At 40.5% G+C, this 21,925-nt stretch overlaps 1 protein-coding gene and 1 non-coding gene across 2 annotated transcripts in view; both read left to right on the top strand.

The window, feature by feature from the left end:
- L2HGDH (L-2-hydroxyglutarate dehydrogenase) overlaps positions 1 to 21,925 on the top strand; it is a 53,040-nt gene that overhangs the window by 13,330 nt on the left and 17,785 nt on the right. The window contains exons 4-7 of the mRNA XM_003408570.3: positions 5,865 to 5,996; positions 10,249 to 10,411; positions 11,937 to 11,971; positions 19,336 to 19,503. Coding sequence (XP_003408618.1) covers positions 5,865 to 5,996; positions 10,249 to 10,411; positions 11,937 to 11,971; positions 19,336 to 19,503 — 498 coding nt within the window. The remainder of the gene's footprint in view (positions 1 to 5,864; positions 5,997 to 10,248; positions 10,412 to 11,936; positions 11,972 to 19,335; positions 19,504 to 21,925) is intronic.
- On the top strand, positions 10,476 to 10,608 carry LOC111750224 (small nucleolar RNA SNORA42/SNORA80 family). Its single transcript, XR_002785377.1, has one exon. It is a non-coding gene; the product is annotated as a small nucleolar RNA SNORA42/SNORA80 family (small nucleolar RNA).

Raw genomic sequence — 21,925 nt, 5'->3', positions numbered from 1 at the left:
ACATCGTGCTTGGCCGAGGACAGGGTCAGCAGAAGAGAGGAAGACCCTTAGTGAGGTGGATTGACACAGTGGCTGCAACAATGAGCTCAAGCATAATGATTGTAAGGATGGCTCAGGACCGGGCAGTGTTTCGTTCTGTTGTGCATAGGGTCAGTATGAGTCGGAACCGATGCGACGGCATCTAACAACAACAACAACATCTGAGAGAGAGTTTCGCATGATATATTATTCTTTTTTGGCAGTTTTTTTTGTTTGTTTGTTTTCACTTTCTTGATGGTGTTCTTTGAAGCACAAGATTTTAAATTTTTGATGTAATCTAATTTATCTATTATTTCCTTTTGTTGTTTGCTCTTTTGGTATCTTATCTAAAACCATTGCCTAACTCTAGATCACGTAGATTTACTCCTGTGTACTCATAACAGTTTTGTAGTTTTAGCTCTTATATATGTAGATCTATGATCACTTTTGATTTAATTTTTGTGTATGGTATGAGAAAGGGGTCTAATGTCATTCTTTTGCATGTAGATATCCAGTTGGGTCATCACCATTTGTGGGAGAGACTATTCTTCCCCCATTAATTGTTTTGGCACACTTGCTGAAAACCAGTTGAGCATAAATGTAGGAGGGTTTGTTTCTGAACTGTCAATTCTGTTGCATTGGTGTGTATGTCTGTCCTTACACCAGTACCACACTATCTTGCTTTCTATAAGTTTGTTTTGAAATCAGGAAGTGTGAGTTCTCCAATTCTGTTCTTTTTCATGATTTTTTTGTTTTTGGCTCTTTTGGGTCCCTTGTATTTCCATATATAAGTTTTAAGATAAGCCTGTTAGTTTCTGCAAAAAAGGAAGCTGAAATTTTGATAGGGGATTTCATTGAATTTGTAGATCAATTTAGGGAATATTGCCATTTTAGCTACATTAAATCCTCCAGTCCATGAACATGGGATGTCTTTCTATTTAAGTCTTCTTTAATTTCTTTCAATTATGCTTTGTAGTTTTCAGTGTACAAATTTTTGCACTTCTTTGGTTAAATTCATTCCTAAGTAATTTATTATTTCTGATGCTATTATAAGTGAAATTGTTTTCTTAATTTCATTTTTGGGTTATTCATTGCTGATAAATAGACATATGATTGATTTTTGTATATTGATCTCTTACCTACCAACATTGCTGAACTCATTTATCAGTTCTAATAGTTTTTTTGTGGATTCCTTTTTTTTTGTGGATTTCTTTATGATCCTGCATATAGAAAATCCTAAGGAATCCACAAAAAAAAACTGTTAGAACTAATCTGCAAATAAGACATTTTTACCTTTTTTCCAATTTGGATGCATTTTTGTATCTTGCCTAATTGCTCTGAGTAGAACCTTTAGTTCAATGTTGAATAGAGGTGGCAAAAGCCAATATCCTTGTGTTGTTCCTGATCTTAGGGGTAAAGCATTCAGTCTTTCAGCATTAAATATAATGTTAGCTGTGGGTTTTTTGTAGATGCCTTTTATCAGGTTGAAGAAGTGTCTTTCTATTCCTAGTTTATTGATTGTTTTTATCATGAAAGCATCTTGGCTTTTCTCTAGTGCCTTTTCTGCTTTTATTGAGGTAATCATGTGGTTTTTGTCCTTTTTTAATATAGTATATTACATTAATTGACTTTTGGATAGTAAATTGATCTTGCATTCCTGTGATAAATCCCACTTGGTCATGATGTATAATCCTTTTTATATACTGCTGAGTTCAGTTTGCTAGTATTTTATTGAGGATTTTTGTATCAATATTCATAAGGGATTTTGGGCTGCAGTTTTATTTTCTTGTGATGTCTTTGTTTGGTTTTAGTATCAGGCTAATAATACTGGCCCAATAGGATAAGCTGAGAAGTGTTCCCTGTTCTATTTTTTGGAAGAATTTATGAAGAATTGGTAATAAGTCTCCTTTAAGCATTTGGTGGCATTCATTAGTGAAGCCTGCTAGGCCTGGGTTTTCCTTTGTAAGAAGTTTTTAAGTTATAGTCATGGCATGACTTAATGTCTACGATATGTTCTGTAAAATAAGATGTTATGTGATTTGGTCATTGTGCAAACACTGTATTACGTGTAGGCAGTCTTTGGGTTATAAACATCCAGCTTACATACAACCTGTAGTTATAAACTGTGACGGTTAAAGTTGTGTGTCAACTTGGCTGGGTCATGATTCTCAGTGTTTTGGCAGTTATTTAATGATGTAATTTGGCAGTTATGTAATGATATAGTCATTCTGCATGGTGGGATCTGATGTGATCAGCCAATCACTTGTAAGGGGGATTTCCTCAGGGGTGTGGCCTGCACCCAATATATATGGACGTTCTGGCAAAGCTTGCTTCCTTGCCCTGGCTACTGCATTGGGCTTATCATCTGGCCTTTGGTTCTTGGGTCTTGAGCCAGCTGCCTACCGCATTGCCTGCTGATCTTGGGATTCATCAGCCTCCTCAGCCTGTGAGCCAGCTGCTTGCTGTCTGACCTGCTGATCTTGGGTTCGTCAGCCCCTACAGCTACATGAGTCATAAGAAGCCTCCGTGGACTTGGGACTTGCCAGACTCTATAACTGCGTGAGCCATTTCCTTGGGATCTCTGTCTATGTATATACAGTTCACTGGTTTTGCTTCTCTAGAGAACCCAGCCTAAGATGTGAACCAAGCCCATAAAGCCTATTATATTAAAACCTTACAGGAGCCCACTTCCAGTCATCCTCATCAAAGCTGGGTGTCCTTGGTTTATTGATTTCCACCTGATCATTCTAGAAAGGATTCAAGAGGGAGGGGGGCTCCAGCATCTCCCACTGCTCAGATAGAGCACTCATGTTAAGGCATGGCCGCCATCTCCTGGGTAGGGACTTCGCAGGTGTGGGCTGTAGGATGGGACCTCCAGGGCCCCGTCTGGGGCTGGTCAGAAGTCATGGAGCTACAGCTGCCTCCCCAAGCCAGCTGAGGTAGCTGCGTCTGCACAGACTGTGACCTAGGGTTCAGGGATTCACCTCTTATAGATAGAGGTTGGGGCCATGCTGTTGGCCTGCTTCCCCAGTGGGTCATGAACAATCAGTGCTCTGGTGGGACTGGAAAGGCTTAACTGGAGCAAATCATACAGTGACCAGGGCTGGAGCAGCTGGCCAGGTACTGTGTCTGTTCTCTGCTTATACTGTGTCTGCTCACACAGCTTGGAGGGTTGGCATGGGCCTTGGCCTGGGGCAGAGCCCCTCTGGAACTTGGATCCCACAGAGGTAAGCTCAGACAGGCAGGGAGGGGCAGCCAAGCTGAGGACAGAAGCTGGGGGTGTGATACTGTTCAAGATGTGCTAATCCCAGAGTCCCATCCTCCAGATGCTAAGGACAAGACGAGCCACCACTTGGCTCCATCCTGGCACAGAGGGGTGTTGGACATCAGGAAACACCTGCTTGTGACCCTGCTGTTCCAGCATCTGTCCTGCCCTACCGCGCCGTTGCCATCCGCACATCAGTGGGCTCCAGTTCCAACAAAGGATGGCCAGAGTGTGGTCAATGAGTGTGGCTGCTGGTGGGGGCGGGGGGTGTGTGGGCTGCCCACTTACTTCCCCTGGGAGGCAGAAGTTTTTTTGCCATAAGGGGTGAACTTCCGCAAGCTGCTAAATATTCAGGATTGGGACTGCCCACGCTTGGCGCCGTCATCACCGAGGAAGAAGAGCGAGAAGAAGTGAGCAAAGAGGGAGCAGGACACACCCAGCCCGGCTCGCTGTTCTGCGTACCTGAGGAGCAGGAGCAGCCTGGGCCCTGCTGTTTCTAGTGCCACTGCTGCCGCCAGGCCTGCCCACCAGAAAAAGCCCAAGAGCATGTACCCAAAGCCATGCCTTCTGCCTCACTTGCCTGTATCCCACCCATGGTCTAGTGCTGCAAGAGTCTGGATTTGGGGTCTTTAAAACCGTTAGGGGGAAATAATAAACAAAAGGAGAGCTCCTTAAAAAAAAAAAAAAAAAAAAACCCATGGGACCACAGATGTATATGCAGTTGGACACTGCCTGAATGGATGTTTTGTGGCACATGACTAGTAATTTAATTTCTTTACTTGTTACTAGTATTTTCTACTTCTTCTTGAGTCGGTATCAGAAGTTTAAGTTTTTATAGGAATTTGTCCATTTGATCTACGTTATCTAAGTTGTTGGCATACAGTTGTTCATAGTATTCTCTTGTAATTCTATTTCTGTAAGGTCAATAGTAATGTCCCTTCTCCGTGTAATTTTAAGAAAAAAAGTTTATTGTGTGTAGCCATTAAAATGCTGTGAAGATTTTTTTTTTTTTTTTTTTTTTTTACTGATGTGGGGAAATGGTCCTAACAGTGTTAAATAGAAAAAGGAAAATATAAAATTTTATTTACAGTTTTTATTGTGGACCTGTAACAAGTAAAGAAATTAAATTAGTATGGTCATGTACTGCGTAATGTCCATTCAGGCAATGTCCAACTGCATATACATCCATGGCCCCATAAGGCTTTTTTTTTTTTTGGTATGAATGTTTTGTATATTCTGGATATAGACCCTTATCAGCTATATGATTTGCAAATATTTTCTCCCATTCTGTGGGTTTTCTTTCACTTTCTTGATTGTGTCCTTTGAGTCTACTTCTATTTTTAAGGTTATTTGCTGACATAAATGACCTTTACACCTTGATTAGAAGATCTGCGTCATGAAATTCTGTTGAATCCTTGCTATGAAATAGTGACTTGTAAATTTTAATGTACCAGTGAATGTACGACGGTGCCTTTCTTTGCTGGTAGCCATTAAGTTAGGAAGAAATTCTACCTCAGACAGATACTTTGCCCAGTAGTTAAAAAAGAGGCAAATAAAGTTGATTAATTTACTACTGTTTTCATACGCAGCGGAATGTATTAGTAAATATTTTGTAATGTGCTTTGTTCCAGGAAATAAAATGAATAATTTTCTGTCAGTGATATCCTGTTATACTGAATACGGGCTTTTTTTTTTTTTTGATGTAGTGGTATTTCATGTTCTCTTGTAGAAATAAGCAGGCCATTCTGTTTTGAAGGAAAAGAAAAAATGTTAAAGACTAAGTAACCTGTGCTTTTCAACTCCTCTGAAATTGAGGGGTGGTAGCGCTAAGAATTGCTTATGGCCAAAATGCATATAGGGACTATGATAGCAGAAGTAAAAATTGAGGCTACCTCTGATCTTCGGGGAAGATTTTTTTTTTTTTAATAATTTTTATTGTGCTTTAAGTGAAAGGTTACAGATCAAGTCAGTCTCACACAAAACCCATTAACACCTTGCTACACACTCCCAATTACTCTCTACCTAATGAGACAGCCCACTGTCTCTCTCCACTCTCTCTTTTCATGTCCACTTCACCAGCTTCTAACCCCCTCCACCCTCTCATCTCCCCTTCAGGCAGGAGATACCAGCATAGTCTCAAGTGTCCACCTGATCCAAGAAGCTCACTCCTCACCAGCATCCCTCTCCAACCCATTGTCCAGTCCAATCCATGTCTGAAGAGTTGGCTTCGGGAATGGTTCCTGTCCTGGGCCAACAGAAGGTCTGGGGGCCATGACCACCGGGGTTCTTCTAGTCTCAGACTGTTAAGTCTGGTCTTATGAGAATTTGGGATCTGCATCCCACTGCTCTCCTGCTCCCTCAGGGTGGGGAAGATTTTTTGAAATGGAGGTTTTTTTTAAGACAACAGTTTTTGATGGAGGAAAAAAATGAGGTAAAGAAGAAAAGGAGAAGTAGATACATGAAGGAAAAAAATAATTTAAAAAATCAATCCAACTTGTCACTTCATAATTTTCTATTGACTTATCTTTTATAGCTGATTATATGTTTAACTGCATCCATGCATTTCATCTCCTTTTTGAAGCTTATAGTAGCTGTTGAACAAGAAGAAATTCCCAGGCTTCAGGCCCTATATGAAAGAGGCCTTCAGAATGGTGTCCAGGGCCTGAGGCTGATCCAGAAGGAAGATATAAAAAAGAAGGAGCCATATTGTAGGGTAAGTGATTCTCCAGCCCCACACACATGTTCAAAGGGATAGTTTCACTTAGGGCACTGTCCTGTGACTTGGAGACGAAGGTGAGTTTACAGGAGGCAAGAGTCATTTAGAATCAATTAGAAGATCCTGTTGTGGAACCCATGAGTTGGCAGACAAAAGAGGACGTTTCCATAAACTCTGTGAGAAAAGACCAGGTTTACCCAATGTAAGCAAAGGCAAGAGGAAGTATGAAAATGTATGGCACATTTGGAAAGCAATGCGCAGTAAGGTGTGGTTGCAGAAATTATACATGAGACTGGAAAGGCAAGATTAGGCCTGTGCAGAGGGCCTGGCATTCACGCTAATGACTTTGAAGTTTATCCAGTAGGCCACTGAGATTTTTTTGAGGAGTTTAGCTACGATATGTGACCTGTATTTTCGGAAGATAAGACTGGCGTGCATGTGAAGGGTAGTGGTAGAATAGAATATCCTGCTTAAAACATGCTGTTTTGGTTAAGGTTGTGTGTCGACTTGGCTGGGCCATGATTCTCAGTGTTGGCAGTTACGTAATGATGCAGTTTGCAGTTACATAATGATGTAGTTTGTAGTTGTAGAATGATTTAGTTTGGCAGTTATGTAACGATGTAATCATCCTCTTCTTGAACACAGCTGGCTTGTTTTTATATTATGAACACTGAATCGTTTAACTGATTGAAATGCCTGTTTGCCTAGGCTGTAAGGAAGCTGTGGGACACATTTGTGCCCCACTCCTGCCAGATATTTAGGGCCTTAAGCATACATTTTTATTTTTAGTGTACTTCTCTCTGCATTTCATCTTTTCACCCTCATTTTGTGTCTGCCCAAACTTTTTATTGAAGTATAACATAAAACTCATAAATGTACAGCCTGATGAATGCTCAAGAAGTATTATCAGTACCCAGTTCTACAAACAGAACGTTACCAGCCTCCCAGAACTTCTGTATGTCCCCTCCCAGTCACTACCTTTTCCTTAAGGGTAACCACTATCCTGACTTCTTACTTGTAGATTGGCACATTTTTCATGCTGGAGGGTTTCTTCCAGTCTTCCAGAAAGAAAAGTCTCAGGGAAGCTCTGGAGGGCTTCTTGAACCAGATCCCTTTTAGATGAAAACTAAGTACCCCCAGAGGGTACTACCTCTAACCTTGAGGGTACTGATCCTCTGCCTTTTCTTTAACACTCTTGGTCAGCCTCACATTTGTCTTTTATTCTCCTGACTGAGTTCCAACTTTCCTGCCCTGTTTACCTGCCTCTTTTCTAGCCACTCGGCCTGACATGACCTTGCATTTCAAGCTCTGACCTGCCGACTTGGACAGTGCATGCCCAGCCTCCTGGCTGACAGACACAGCCAGCCTATCCACCAGCCCTATCCTGTCTTGGCAGCCTGTGCCCTGCAGGCAGTCCTGGGCGTGGCATTGGATTACTTGGCAGTGGTGGCTCTCTCCACCTTACTTCAACATCCACATGTAGTGGGGCATACCAGTGTCTCATGGGGAGGGGCCCAGCCACACTAGAAAGAGAAAGAAAGGAAGGGAAGCCTTTAGGGGAAGGTCTTAAGGGCAAAAAAAAATCTAGTATTATAAGGACAGCCCTCAAAAGTTTATTCATTCAGTAAATATTTGAGCGCCTTCTGTGTTTCAGGCATTGTGCTGGGTAATAAGGGGTATAAGATGAATTTGGGATTCAAAAAAATCATTGATCCAGCATTTTTTTATAGCACAGTTTTATTCCTCTGTTATCATACTTATCACATAGCTTTCTGCTAGGTAAAGCAGTTTTTGTGGACTAAACTCGGTATTATCCCAGGTTAGTTTCCAAGGTTATTGTATCCACAATACTATTGATAGGCTGAAGTTGAGTTACAGCCCTTGACCTGTGAATTTAGGAACTGTCAGGCAGGCAGTGACTGGGTGTAATATCAAGTCCACTGTTTCCAAATTATCCACTTCTATCCAAACAAAAGGAATACCTGGCAAATGCTTACATATTCTAGAAGGATGACAATGAAGTTTGCCAAATGTTGCTTTCAGTTTGTGAAAAGAGACTGGTATTTTGTGAGCTTTACCCTTTGTGTGAAGGGGTCCTGGTTGTACAATGGTTAAGCACTTCGCTGCTAACCAAGAGGTCGATGGGTAGAACCCACCAGCAGCTTCACAGGAGAAAAGACCTGGCAATCTGCTCCTGTAAAGATTACAGCCTTTAGAGGAAACCCTATGGGACAGTTCTCCTCTGTCCTGTAGGGTCGCTATGAGTCAGAATCAATGTAGCGGCATACTACAACAACCCTTAGTGTGATCTGGTCATTTGGAAGCATTGGTCAGGAGTGGGTGACAAGTCAAAAGCTCTTAAGATCTAAGCAGGTAAATGAGTGAGTGATAAATACAGGAATGAGATATTTAAAAATAATATTAGCAAAATGGTTCAGCCATTGTGGAAAACAGTTTGGCATTTTCTCAAGAAGTTGAACATGGAATTACTATATGACCCAGCAATCCTAGTTCTACATATATACCCAGAAGAAGTGAAGAAGGCAGGAACACAAAAAACCTGTAACCAGTGTTCATTGCAGCATTTTTCAAAATAGTGAAAAGGTGGAAATGATCAAAATGTTCATCAACAGATGAATGGATAAACAAAATGTGGCAAATACATACAGTGGAATATTATGCAGCTGTAAAGAGAAATAAAGTTCTGATGCATGCTTCAACACGGATGAACCTTGAAAACATGCTGAATGAAATAAGTCAGTTGCAAAAGGACAAATACTGTATAATCTCATTTATAGGAAACAAATATATAGAAGCCAAAGATTATTAATGGTTACCAGGGGTGGTAGGAAGGGGAATAGGGGGAGTTTTTGTTTGGGAGGTATTGCGTTTATATTAATGGTGGTGGAATTTTTTGGAAAAGGATAACAGTAATGGTGGCACACATGAAATATGTGATCAGTGTTAGTGAATTGTAAAATTGTACAAGTTGTGTTGGTGAATATTTTCACTACAATAAAAAAAAAATAATAGTAGATATTTATTTTAAAATTGCAATGGAACTGCTGTGCTGGCCAAACAAGAAGGCAGCTTTTGCCAGTGGCACTCAGCTTCTGAGCATTAGTCATCCTGGGAACCAGACTGCTCTTATTGGAGATATTGGTCAGAAGAATTGATACACTCATATACACAGTAAGGCAACAGAAAAAAGCGCTATTACCAAGGATTTGCCAAAATGCAGTTAATTCTTAGTGTGTGAAATTCTAATCTTATCTTTTTCTTCAGATTTAGAAAAGGCTAATAGCACATTCAACATTTACTACAAAAAATAAAACAAGCATTGGTTGTATATCTGTTCATCTACAGAGTTTGAACATGTCTTGGGTGATAAAAAATATATATGTATATATGTGTATATATGCACGTATGTATGTATATATATAAAAAAAATTTTTTTTATGTATATATATGTACATAAGCTGTTTATCATATCACCTGAAGACAAACTTCAAGGTAACTACATAAAATCTCCATTCCATATTTGTAGCCTTGAAAACAAGGTCTGCAACAAATCAAAGCAGTGCGGTGTAGACACCGCAAATAACTAGAACACTTAAGTTCTCACTGAGTGTGGATGATGTATAATATAAACCCATTACTGTCGAGTTGATTCCAACTCATAGCGACTCTATAGACAGAGTAGAGTTTCCAAGGAGCGGCTGGTGGATGATTAAAACTGCTGACCTTTTGGTTAACAGCCATAACACTTAACCATTGTGCCTCCAGGGCTCCAATATATAATATGCTACTGGAAAAATCTCAGTGAATCTTATTTAAAATGTAATTGGTGATACAGAATTAGACTCAGAATTAAATATGATTCAGATCAGGATCAGTTATGGCAATCAGTTAAAACTGAAGAAGCCCGCTGTAGTAGCCAGAACGCCTCGAAGAGGGGATATTGTTTCCTGATTATAAACAGAAATGTTCTTATTTAGTTAGAAATATTTTTGTTTATCTGTTGGACACATTATACATGTACCCAGCATCATTTTTAGGCACTTAAAGGAACAAGGTTTTATTTAATTTTTGCTTTAATACTATCAGGCTATTGCCAAGAAAGGATAATGTATGCTATCTATCAAAATAAACGAGTAGAAAAATTCAGTCCAAATAAAATTTATTGAACAAACCTATTCTCAGTGATTCTTAACTGTATTCTCCTGATGTTTTCACAATCCTGCCCCAGGGTCTGATGGCTATTGATTGCCCACATACTGGCATTGTGGACTATCGGCAGGTGGCCTTGTCATTTGCCCAGGATTTCCAAGATGCAGGTGGCTCTGTTTTGACAAATTTCGAAGTAAAAGATATTGAAATGGCTAAAGAAAGTCCTTCAGGAAGTCAAGATGGTAAGCAATTCTTGCTGTCTTTTCTACTGAATACTTGTATTGACCTTTTGAAAAGCTTGGATCTGTGGATTTGGATTTATGGCAGGCCCATCACTGTGGGCCTCACATAGTGCCCATGCCAGAGCAAACTGTAGCCCCAAACCATTGCCTGGCCTCCTTGCCCATAGGCTGTGGGCACTGAAGCAGGTTGCACAGTGGAGAAAAAAAAAAAAAAGCTTGGATAGCACTGGCGAGGCCACCAGGAGCTGGGCTAGAGTAGGGCATAGAGCTGAAGGGAGATGCAGATGGGGCAAGGGTGGGAGAACCAGGACTCCTGGAGAGCCTTGTGCTGTTAGAACTGGGCACTGACTGAACACTTCTGACTGGTGCTGGAACCTGAACTACCAAGGCTGTTTGTAGGAAATGAGCCCTCAAACACTTCTGTACCCTGCAGGTTAGAGTCAGCGTCTCTTGGGATGCTTGTTAAGAATGGCAAGCATTACCCAGACTTACTGAATCAGTTTGCCTGGGGATCAGGGCTAGGAATAATAAACACTTCAAGATTCTTAGACACAGCCAAGTTTCAGAATGACAGCCCAGGGTCATAAAATGATTCAGCCGCTCTGAACACCACCCTTCTCATCCCCGCCTCGTTTTAGGCTTTGCTTAGAGTTTGTTTTTATTTTGCTTTCGGAATGGACTCAACAGCAGCGGGTTAGCAGGTTTGGGGGCATTAATAGTTTATTTATTTATTTTAACTAATGAATGAATGATTTGTAAGCCTTCTACTTGCTATTGGGAAATTTGAAGGAGAAAAAAAGTATGCTTGGTTTAGTCTTCCTGGACAAGTTTTTTAGGAGACCTGGACTGTCTGAATCATTCTTCCAGTATCTTTCGAAATTCTAAGATGATGAGCAAAATTGTTAGCTAAATAGTTAAAGTTCTTATAGGTAGTATAATAAATCAGATTTATGACATGGGTGTATAGTACTGTTTACCTAGAGTATATATGCTTTATAAGACTGCGATCCCGTGTGTTTGACTGGGAACTATTTTATAAGTAGTTTCTTATTGAGAGTTTTTGTGTTGTGATGACTCTGACTCTTGCTTCCCTGTACAACCTAGAATCTGCAAGGACTCAGGCAACCAATATTTAGACAACAAAATTTCTCATGTCATAGCATTAGTCTTTGAAAAGAGCTGATTTATGATGATCCATTTTACAACATGATTTTCAGGATTGTATTTCAGGGAAATGCTGGGGCTGCCTATGTTGGAGTTGAAGTGGGGGATTGTTTTATAAGCATGAATCAAATTAATTAAAATAAAATGGGCTTAAAAAGCATGCCAGAATTTTAGAAATTATCAAGCATCAACTAGTTTAATCTTGTTACTTGGTAAGATGCTTCAGTATGAAAAGTATGGTACAGTCATTGTTAAGACAAAAAAAATCATTTAAATTTGTCACTAGTATAATATTTCAAATAGTGTGGGATTTCTTTTGTAAAAATAAATCTTTCACTACGTCTTTTTTTTTTTTTTTCAGGGATGAAATATCCAATTGTTATTAGGAATACAAAGGTAAAGACTCCTGAGCAAAAACTGTTGTCTGCTTTCATCCTCTCCCCTTTCTTAAAAAGTTAAATTCGCTGACAGTTCTGATTATAAGTCATTGAATGAAATTTATCTAATATGAAAGTTACTCCAATAGTTCTTTGAGAGCAATATAATAGCTTTCATTCTAACAAAAGTTTCAACTTGAGAAGTCTCCATAACATAACTCAGCTGACAGAGAATAGAATTATAAGCACATGGAATGTTTAATTTTAAGGCAAAATTGGTAGATATTTTAATGATCTGTCTTCCGATCATCATTAACTTATTAGCTCTCTACTAATTCGAAGATTTTTAGGTGGGAGGAGTGCAGAGAGAGATGGACTGCTTTCCTGCATCTCCACATAGTCTGAAACAAGAGCCATCGACTAGCATAGAACATTGCATTTACTGTATGTCCACTGAGTCATCAGGGTTCAGTCAGGGAAGCTGAGTCGTTAATGGGTATTTTGGGATTGATTATAGGAATTAGACCTTAGACAATTATGAAAGGAGCTGAGGAAGTGAAGGTACAGAATGGGATTTGGCAAATCAGAGGAGTCTCCAGCCAGTGTGAGAAGCAAAGTGTGTCCAGCTGCCATAGTGAGAAAGGGGAAGCTCATGGGGAGATTTGTGGGAGACTGTTGCCCCTGTATCTGTATCTAAGTAGGAAGCCTGAGGCTTCTCTTGGTCAGTAGGATCAATAGTTGGGATGCAGAGCTAGATATGGAGCTAGAACTTGCTGGGCAGCAGGTGTCTGTCTGTCACCACGTCAGAGTAGGGTGACCTTCAGAGAATAGTGGCTGCTGCTTTACTTCTGGCTGCCAAATGGTATGTACTTTCTCTTTTGGTCAACTTCAAGTTGGAACCAAATAGGGGAGGGGATTCTGTCAAGCATAGTTCCCAGCTTAACCAAGTTGACACAGTACAAACCCCCCACAGTCTGCCCTTTCTCAACTTGGGATCACTACACACCACTTATAACCATATTTAATTTCCAAATACAGTAGCAAATTATGTTTCCACCTAACAAGATGCCACTATCCCTCATACAACAAAGACATACCAACCCTCTCCTCAAAAAAGAAACAAAGGCTACTTTATCCATCTCTGGGTGATGTTTGTTCATTTTCTAGCTGAGTCACATTCACCCTGAGTCTCTGTGATTTATATACAGAGATACAAGATTAACCTTTTATATTAGATCAGTGGTTCTCAGATGGAGGCACTTTGCTCCCCCAGGGAATATTTGGTAACAGCTGAAGACATTTTTGGTTGTCACCACTGGGGGTGGGTGGGGAACGCAACTGGCATCTAATGGATAGAAGCCAGGGAATCTGCCAAACTTCCTATAATGCACACCAGGCCCCCACAATAAAGAATTGTCTGGCTCCCAGTGTCAATAGTGCTGAAGCTGAGATGTTAGATAGTAGGGGGGTGATGGGGGAGGGGAAGAATTGGGATGAATAAAATGTGGTACATATATAAAACACAACATTATTCAGCCATAGAGAGAGATGAAGTCCTGATACACGGTACAACATGGATGAACCTCTAAAACATTATACTGAGTGAAATAAGTCAGTCACAAAAGGACAAATATTTTATAACCCCACTTATATAAAATATCCAGAATAGACAGAGTTTATTAGTGGTTACCAGGGGTGGACAGGAGGGAAGGGAAAAGGAGGACTCGTTCTTTAGGGGACACTGAGCTTCTGCTAAGGGTGATGGAAAATTTTGGAAGTGGATAATAATGATGGCCAAACAACATGATAAACATAATGTCACTGAATTGTACATTAATTACAAGACTATTGAAATGGCAAATCTTCTGTTACATGTATATTTACCATAATAAAAAAAGAGAGAAAGAATTGGGTAATATATAAACAAATACATTTATTTCAAAGTAAGAAATGTTCATAACTACTACATTCCTCATTTTTGTAATTGGTCACAAGGTCATAACCTACTTCCTGCTACTATCAAGTCGATTCCAACTCGTAGCAACCCCACAGGACAGAGTAGAACTGCCCTATAGGGTTTCCAAGGAGCAGTTGGTAGACTTGAACTGCCAGCCTTTTGGTTAGCAGCTGAAGACTTAACCACTGTGCTACCAGGGCTTCCATATGGTCATAGCTGATATTTATAATTTCCTTCTTCCACTACCCATTTCATATTCCCTTTGCCCTTGGCCAGCATCTCAGCTGGTCGTTGTTCCTAGCCTGGTGGGCTAACCTAAACTTTAATTCCTGAATTATCTGTGCCACTAGCAGGCCTGCCTATTTTGGGTTGTTGTAGGCTTCCTTAACTTTTATAATAATACAGAGGAGTACTAAGAGGCGCCCCAGGAAATCTGTATTCCAGACATACTCCTCTTTATTATCCCCAACCCTTCTGTGTAGTAGCAACTCCCATTTCTCCTTGAGAATCAGATCAATTACTGACTGAGCACTCAGTCTCAACTTCCGGTTTAATGGAACCATTGCTTATTCTCTAATGGAAGCATTTATTCCTTAGGAACTAAGACTTCTAGATCATCAGAGCCCAGAGTTCTAGGAATAGGAAGCAAAAAGTTCACCAGTAGGTCATTGAGGTAATAGTAAAGAGCTACTCCCACTTCTAACTTTTGATTCCCAGACCTGTAAATTCTCCTAGAGGAGAAACAGCATCATACGTTGATCACTGCTTTAGAACACATACAGCACCCTGGAGGACATTGCACTAGCCCTGTTAGATGTTGCCAGCCAGCTGGTGCTGTAACTGAATCTTCGAAAAGCCATTCCAACTTTCTGTCACTCAGCTGCTTCAGGGTGATGACAAAGATGGTAAAATCAGTGAATTCCATGAGCAAGAGCCCATTTTTGTACTTTATTTGCTTTAAAATGAGTTTACTGGTCAGAAATAATGCTTCTGTGTGAAATACCCTGATGGTAAACAAGGCATTTTGTAAGTTTATAGTTGGTAGTTTCAGCAGAAGTATTATAGTCAGGGAAGACAAATCTATATCCAGAGCAAGTGTCTATTTGTCTATTCCACTGAGAACTAACTGCTGCCCCTTCCATGATGAAGTGGTCCAGGGGCCATATCAGTGGCTCAGTTGGTTTCTGCTCTTGGCAGATTAAGCACTCAGCAGTGGTTATAGACAGATCAGTCCTGGGGAGTAAGTCCATGTTCCTGAGCCCATGCATCCCCTCCAGCCTTGCGGTCATAACCATTTAGTTTATGAAACCATCGGGCAAGGATGGGGTGTCTAGGGAAAGAGGCTAACTGATGTCCACAGGACAAGTCTTCTTGTCTACCGATTATTAAAATTTTCCTCTGCGAAGATTACTCTTAAATGCTAATTTGTACGAGACTCAAATATCTTTACCCTTTGGGCCCGTTGAAAAGATCCATTCTTGTCACCAATTTCCCTGGCCATCCAGCCAAACCGTTAGTTGTTGCGCATGAAACAGTGTAGGTCCATACCTCTAGCCTTCTCTCGTTCTGGGCAAGATGGACAACCAGATGTCGTGCTCAGTGTTCTGCCCACTGAGAAGATTTCCCTTCACCACAAACCTTCAGACCACTCCTGAGTGGGGTTCTGGTGCTGTAGCTGTTTACTTTCAAGTGGTGCCAGAATGTTGTGTAGAATCATTTGTAAACCGGGCCTGTATTTTCTTTTCCTTGGTCAGCTGATTATAGAGAACTCCCCATGGTGTCACAGGGGCAGGTTGAGAGGGAGGAGGCAATTTAGCAGGAGTAGGGGCCGTGAGAATTTGAGTCACTTGCTTCTGTATCTTACTTGTGCATGTAGGACCTGTGTAGCCCTGATCTTGAATATTCTACTTCCCCTTAATGGTGGAGGACCACTGGTGGTGCAGTGGTTGAGCACTCAGCTGCTAAAGAGAAGGTCAGATGTTTGAACCCACCACCTGCTTCTTTGGAGAAAGATGTGGCAGTCTGCATCTGTAAAGATTACAGCCTTGAAAACCCTATGAGGCAGTTCTACTCTGTTCTACAGGGCCACTATGAATTGGAATTGGCTCGACAGCAATGGGTTTTGTTTTTTTTTGGTCTTAGTGGTAGAGTGCTGCTGTACACACCCGACATTGTGACTTGGTTCGTCAGACAACACCCAGTTAATAATGAGTAGCTCATTTCACATGGTAACTTGGTGGCCCGTAGTCAAGTGTTCCGGTCAAAGCCAAAAAGTCTCAAAGAAGGATAATTATCTGCAGAGGAGGGTATGACTTTCTTCCAAAATACTAAAGTTCTGTACTGCGATTCACCTATGGGGGCCTGCCAAAGACTCCATGAAATATCCTTATCTGCCACAGTCACTTTAATTACCATCAGCTCTGCTGGGTCATGTGGCCCAAGTAATAGAGCAACCGTGGACTCCATTTAAAGAAAGATTAAAAGTGTTTCTGTTTGTGCCCTCATCTAAGGGACATTTTCACTAGAGTGTGGCCTCATGTGGTGCCATATGGCATATGCAGAGCCTTATGGGTTACCAAACCAAACCAAACCCATTGCTGTCGAGTCAATTCTGACTCACAGCGACTCTATAGGAGGGAGGAGAATGACCCCTTAAAGTTTCCAAGGAGTGGCTGGTGGACTCAAGCTGCTGCCCTTTTGGTTAGCAGTCAAGCTCTTAACCACTATGCTACCAGGGCTCTTACGGGATACCGGTGGATATGTATTTCACCCAGAGTTGCTATATTTGCTTTTTGACATCCTTTAGTATAACTTCTGGGTTTAAAATAAAATATTTGGATACATTTATCAGGAAATATGCTTTTACAAGAGCTTAAAAGAAAAGGAATTTTTAAAATAACTTTCAGGGGAAGGATTTGCAAGCGAAAGATTTATAGATTGAATATGGGGGCTGTCATGGATGAATTATATCCTCCAAAAATGTCTGTCAACATGGCTAAGCCAGATTCCCAGTATTGTATGATTGTCTACCATTTTGTCATCTGATGTGATTTCCCTATGTGTTGTAAATCCTGTCACTATGATGTTAATGAGATGGATTAGCAGCAGTTTATATTGATGAGATCTATAAACTAGATAGTCTCTCAAGCCAATCTCTTTTAAGACATAAAAGGGAGAAGCAGCAGAGAGACGGGGGGTGGCGGGGGGGGGGGCCGTATACCACCAAGAAAGCAATGTTGGGAGCAGAGCATGTCCTTTGGATCCAAATTTCCTTCACAGAGAAGCTCCTAGACCAAGGGAAGACTGATGACAAGGACCTTCTTCTAGAGCTGACAGAGAGCGAAAGGCTTCTCCTGGAGCCGATGCCCTAAATCTGGACTTGTAGCCTACTAGACTGTGAGAAAATAAAATTCTCTTTGTTAAGGCCATCCACTTGTGGTATTTGTTATAGCAGCACTAGATGACTAAGACGAGGGCAAAGGGCAGTATTTCACTTATGAAATAACAATAGAGTTGCATAGCTTATTTTTTAAAAGAAATTTATGTTTGAACAAATGTATTATTCAATGTTTACCTAAATTTCATTTTGGGAAGTAAAATTAATGTTACTGAATTTAATAACTCTTTAATGTAAAGAGTAACATGATTTCAGAGATCTATAATAGTTTTTAATCATTTCTTTCTTTGGAATTATTGCTTGAGTTAAAAAAAATTAGATTATTTTATGTGGGTGCCATTGTACAAATTTCATTATCTTTATATTATTTATCATTAGTCTTATCTGCATTTTATGTTCCAGGAACAAAAGAATTGCTGACTTTTCAAGTGGGAACTGGTAGATTTATATCACAAAAAATATTTCTTGTACTTCTGGTATATAATTATAGATGAACAGGAAACACACAAACCTGTTTAGAAGAAGGTATTATTTTGTTGCTGACATAGCTCTTTTGACTTCGAGTGTCTTAGAACTGCCATCATTTCTTAGCTCATTTGGATTCACTATGGTGAAGTTCCATCTGATTTTTGTTAAAAATGTGACTTATATAACTCTTGAAAAGAGGCTTAACTTCCTAGCAATGGCATCATAAGATGCAAACAGAGATAAAAATACAAGTCCATCGGAATAAAGCTGAATCAGTGAGGGCTGGAAAGAAAGAGAATATTGAGACATGTGAGAACTCTGAGGCTTCAAAAACAGATCTGCTTGAAAAGGAAATCTAGGAGCAGGAAGTTATTAGGAGTAAGGAGTTGCTGGTTGTTTATTCTGTAAGAAGCAAAGACATGGGAACCAGACGGTGGTGGTGAATGGGGGCTAAGTGAAATCATTTAGGAAATATGGTGGCAAAATGCCCAAATCTGGCAGGGTGAAGCTAAAATTATGCAGATGATAATCACAAAATAAAAGTGGTAGGAAATCACAACAGCCAAATAGTAGCAGTCTCGTAGTCAGGGAGGCAAACCGTGATCGTTGTGTGTCTTCTCAGTAAATGTGGTTTGAATGAATGAAGTTTCTAAAGTAGCCTCAGTTTGCAAAGTAGATACTGGTCAGAAAGGAGAAGTTGGTTGGTGAGTTGACTGTAGTTGGAATTGAGCAGAATTCTTCAGTGTAAAACAGCCTAAGAGTAACAGGATGATTACCCTATAAATAATGCAGGAGACTCAGGGGGACCCCATGAGTCTTCGCCAATGTCACAGAAACTAACAAGAAGAAGAAGGCAGGAGAACCAAACCAACTAGTGGCCATCGAATTGATTCCGATTTTTTTTTTTTTTTATGGTAACCCCGTGTGTGTTAGGGTAGAATGGTGTTCCATAGGGTTTTTGTTTTGTTTGTCAATTTTTTTTATTGTGGTGAAAACATACACCCCCAAATATCTGCCAGCACAACAGCTTCTGCGTTTACAGTTCAATGACATTGACTTCCACAGGGTTTCCGTGGCCGATTTTTTGGTAGTAGAGTACCGGGACTTTCTTCTGAGGCAACTTTAGGTACACTTGAACCTGCACCCTTGTGGTTAACAGCAAAGCACATTAACCATTTGTACCACCCAGGAACTCTAAGTCTTCTTCATGTGACAAATAGTTAAATTCCTTGCTAGGTCCTGGTGAAAAAGGGTTTGTGTATGTGGCTGGTTGAGTTAGTATCCATGTTAGGTCAAAGACATATCTGTAATTCTATCACATCTAATTCAGTTTAAGTACAAAATTAAAGGTGAAATCCTCTTACATACCACCATCCTAACTTTCTAGCTACTTCCTAAATGCTAAAGAACTTATTTTGCTGATACTTATGTTTAATTTCATCTTTTTAAAAGAAAAAACTCCAGTTTTCATACTCTGTCTTTTCTCTGATCCGTTTTTCTCCCCTTGACCTATTTTACTCCTCTCCTCTTAATAAAAATCACTGTTTTTATTTTGCACTAGGGAGAGGAGGTTCGGTGTCAGTATGTCGTGACATGTGCAGGACTTTACTCAGACCGTATTTCAGAGATGAGTGGCTGCAGTCCTGATCCTCGAATTGTACCCTTCCGGGGAGATTATCTGCTCTTGAAGCCAGAAAAATGCTATCTTGTGAAAGGAAATATTTACCCAGTAAGTAATGATGCTTCTGCCTTCTCACTCTTCTCAAGATGGTTGTTGGCATGTTGTTGTTGTTAGGTGCCGTCAAGTCGGTTCCGACTCATAGCAACCCTATGCACAACAGAATGAAACACTGCCCCGGGGTCCTGAGCCATCCTTACAATCGTTGTTATGCTTGAGCTCAATGTTGCAGCCACTGTGTCGATCCACCTCGTTGAGGGTCTTCCTCTTTTCTGCTGACCCTGTACTCTGCCAAGCATGATGTCCTTCTCCAGGGACTGATTCTTCCTGACAACATGTCCAAAGTGTGTAAGACACAGTCTTGCCACCCTTGCTTCTAAGGAGCATTCTGGTTGTACTTCTTCTAAGACAGATTTGCTCGTTCTTTTGGGAGTCCATGGTATATTCAATATTCTTCACCAACACCATGATTCAACGGTGTCAATTCTTCGGTCTTCCTTATTCATTGTCCAGCTTTCACGCGCATATCATGCGATTGAAAATACCATGGCTTGGGTCAGGCACACCTTAGTCTTCAGGGTGACACCTTTGCTCTTCGACACTTTGAAGAGGTCCTTTGCAGCAGATTTACCCAGTGCAATGCGTCTTTTGATTCCTTGACTGCTGCTTCCATGGCTGTTGATTGTGGATGCAGGTCAAATGAAATCCTTGACAACTTCAATCTTTTCTCCGTTTATCATGATGTTGCTCATTAGTCCAGTTGTGAGGATTTTTGTTTTCTTTATGTTGAGGTGTAATCCATACTGAAGGCTGTGGTCTTTGATCTTCATTAGTAAGTGCTTCAAGCCCTTTTCACTTTCAGCAAGCAAAGTTATGTCACCTGCATAACGCAGGTTGTTAATGAGTCTTCCTCCAATCTTGATGCCCCATTCTTCTTCATACAGTCCAGCTTCTCAGATTATTTGCTCAGCATACAAATTGAATAGGTATGATGAAAGAATACAACCCTGATGCACACCTCTTCTGACTTTAAACCCATCAGTATCCCCTTGTTCTGTCTGAACAACTGCCTCTTGATCTATGTAAAGGTTCCTCATGAGCACAATTAATGTTCTGGAATTCCCATTCTTCTCAATGTTATCCATAATTTGTTAGGACCCACACAGTTGAATGCCTTTGCATAGTCAATAAAACACAGGTAAACACCCTTCTGGCACTCTCTGCTTTTAGCCAGGATTCATCTGACATCAGCAGCGATACCCCTGGTTCCACGTCCTCTTCTGAAATGGGCCTGAATTTCTGGCAGTTCCCTGTCGATATACTGCTGCAGCCGTTTTTGAATGATCTTCAGCAAAATTTTGCTTGCGTGTGATATTAATGATATTGTTCTACAATTTCCACATTGGGTTGGATCACCTTTCTTGGGAATAGGCATAAATATGGATCTCTTGCAGTCAGTTGGCCAGGAAGCTGTCTTCCATATTTCTTGGCATAGACGAGTGAGCACCTCCAGCGCTGCGTCTGTTTGCTGAAATATCTCAATTGATATTCCATCAATTCCTGGATGTTTTTCTCCAAGGTGATGTTTTTCGTTCAGTGTAGCTTGGACTTATTCCTTTAGTACCATCGGTTCCTGATCCTATGCCACCTCTTGAAATGGTTGAACATTGGCTAATTCTTTTTGGTATAATGACTCTGTGTGTTCCTTCCATCTTCTTTTGATGCTTCCTGCGTCGTTTAATATTATCCCCATAGAATCCTTCGCTATTGCAACTCAAGGCTTGAACTTTTTCTACAGTTCTTTGAGCTTGAGAAACACCAAGCGTGTTCTTCTCTTTTGGTTTTCCATCTCCAGCTCTTTGCACATATCATTATAATACTTTACTTTGTCTTCTTGAGACGCCCTTTGAAATCTTCTGTTCGGTTCTTTTACTTCATCAATTCTTCCTTTTGCTTTTGCAGCTCAATGTTCGAGAGCAAGTTTCAGAGTCTCCTCTGACATCCATCTTGGTCTTTTCTTTCTTTCCTGTCTTTTCAATGACCGTTTGCTTTCTTCATGGATGATGTCCTTGATGTCATTCCACAACTTGTCTGGTCTTCGTTCACTAGTGTTCAATGCGTCAAATCTATTCTTCAGATGGTCTCTAGATTCAGGTGGGATATGCTCAAGGTCATATTTTGGCTCTCGTGGACTTCCTCTGATTTTCTTCAGAAAGAAAATCAGAGCAAGTCCACAAGAGGTTCTTGGCATAGAGGGAATAAAAACAAAAACTTTTACCTGCGTCAGAAGTAAGAGAGATTTTGACAGCCTGTTTGTGCGTTCGTTTTATCTTTCTCTTGAGGTTAAATCCCTACTGATCTTATGGTCATTCCATTGTAATTAGTTGCCCACAAGTACGAGTATTCAGAAAGCATCAGTGCACCACGAAAAGTGCTATCAAGAAAAACCTGATTCTTCCTCCTCTGTGCTGGA

This window comes from Loxodonta africana, chromosome 10 (genome assembly GCF_030014295.1).
Source record: "Loxodonta africana isolate mLoxAfr1 chromosome 10, mLoxAfr1.hap2, whole genome shotgun sequence".
In the NCBI taxonomy this organism is placed as follows: Eukaryota; Metazoa; Chordata; class Mammalia; order Proboscidea; family Elephantidae; genus Loxodonta; species Loxodonta africana.
This window is presented reverse-complemented; position numbering and strand designations above follow the sequence as displayed.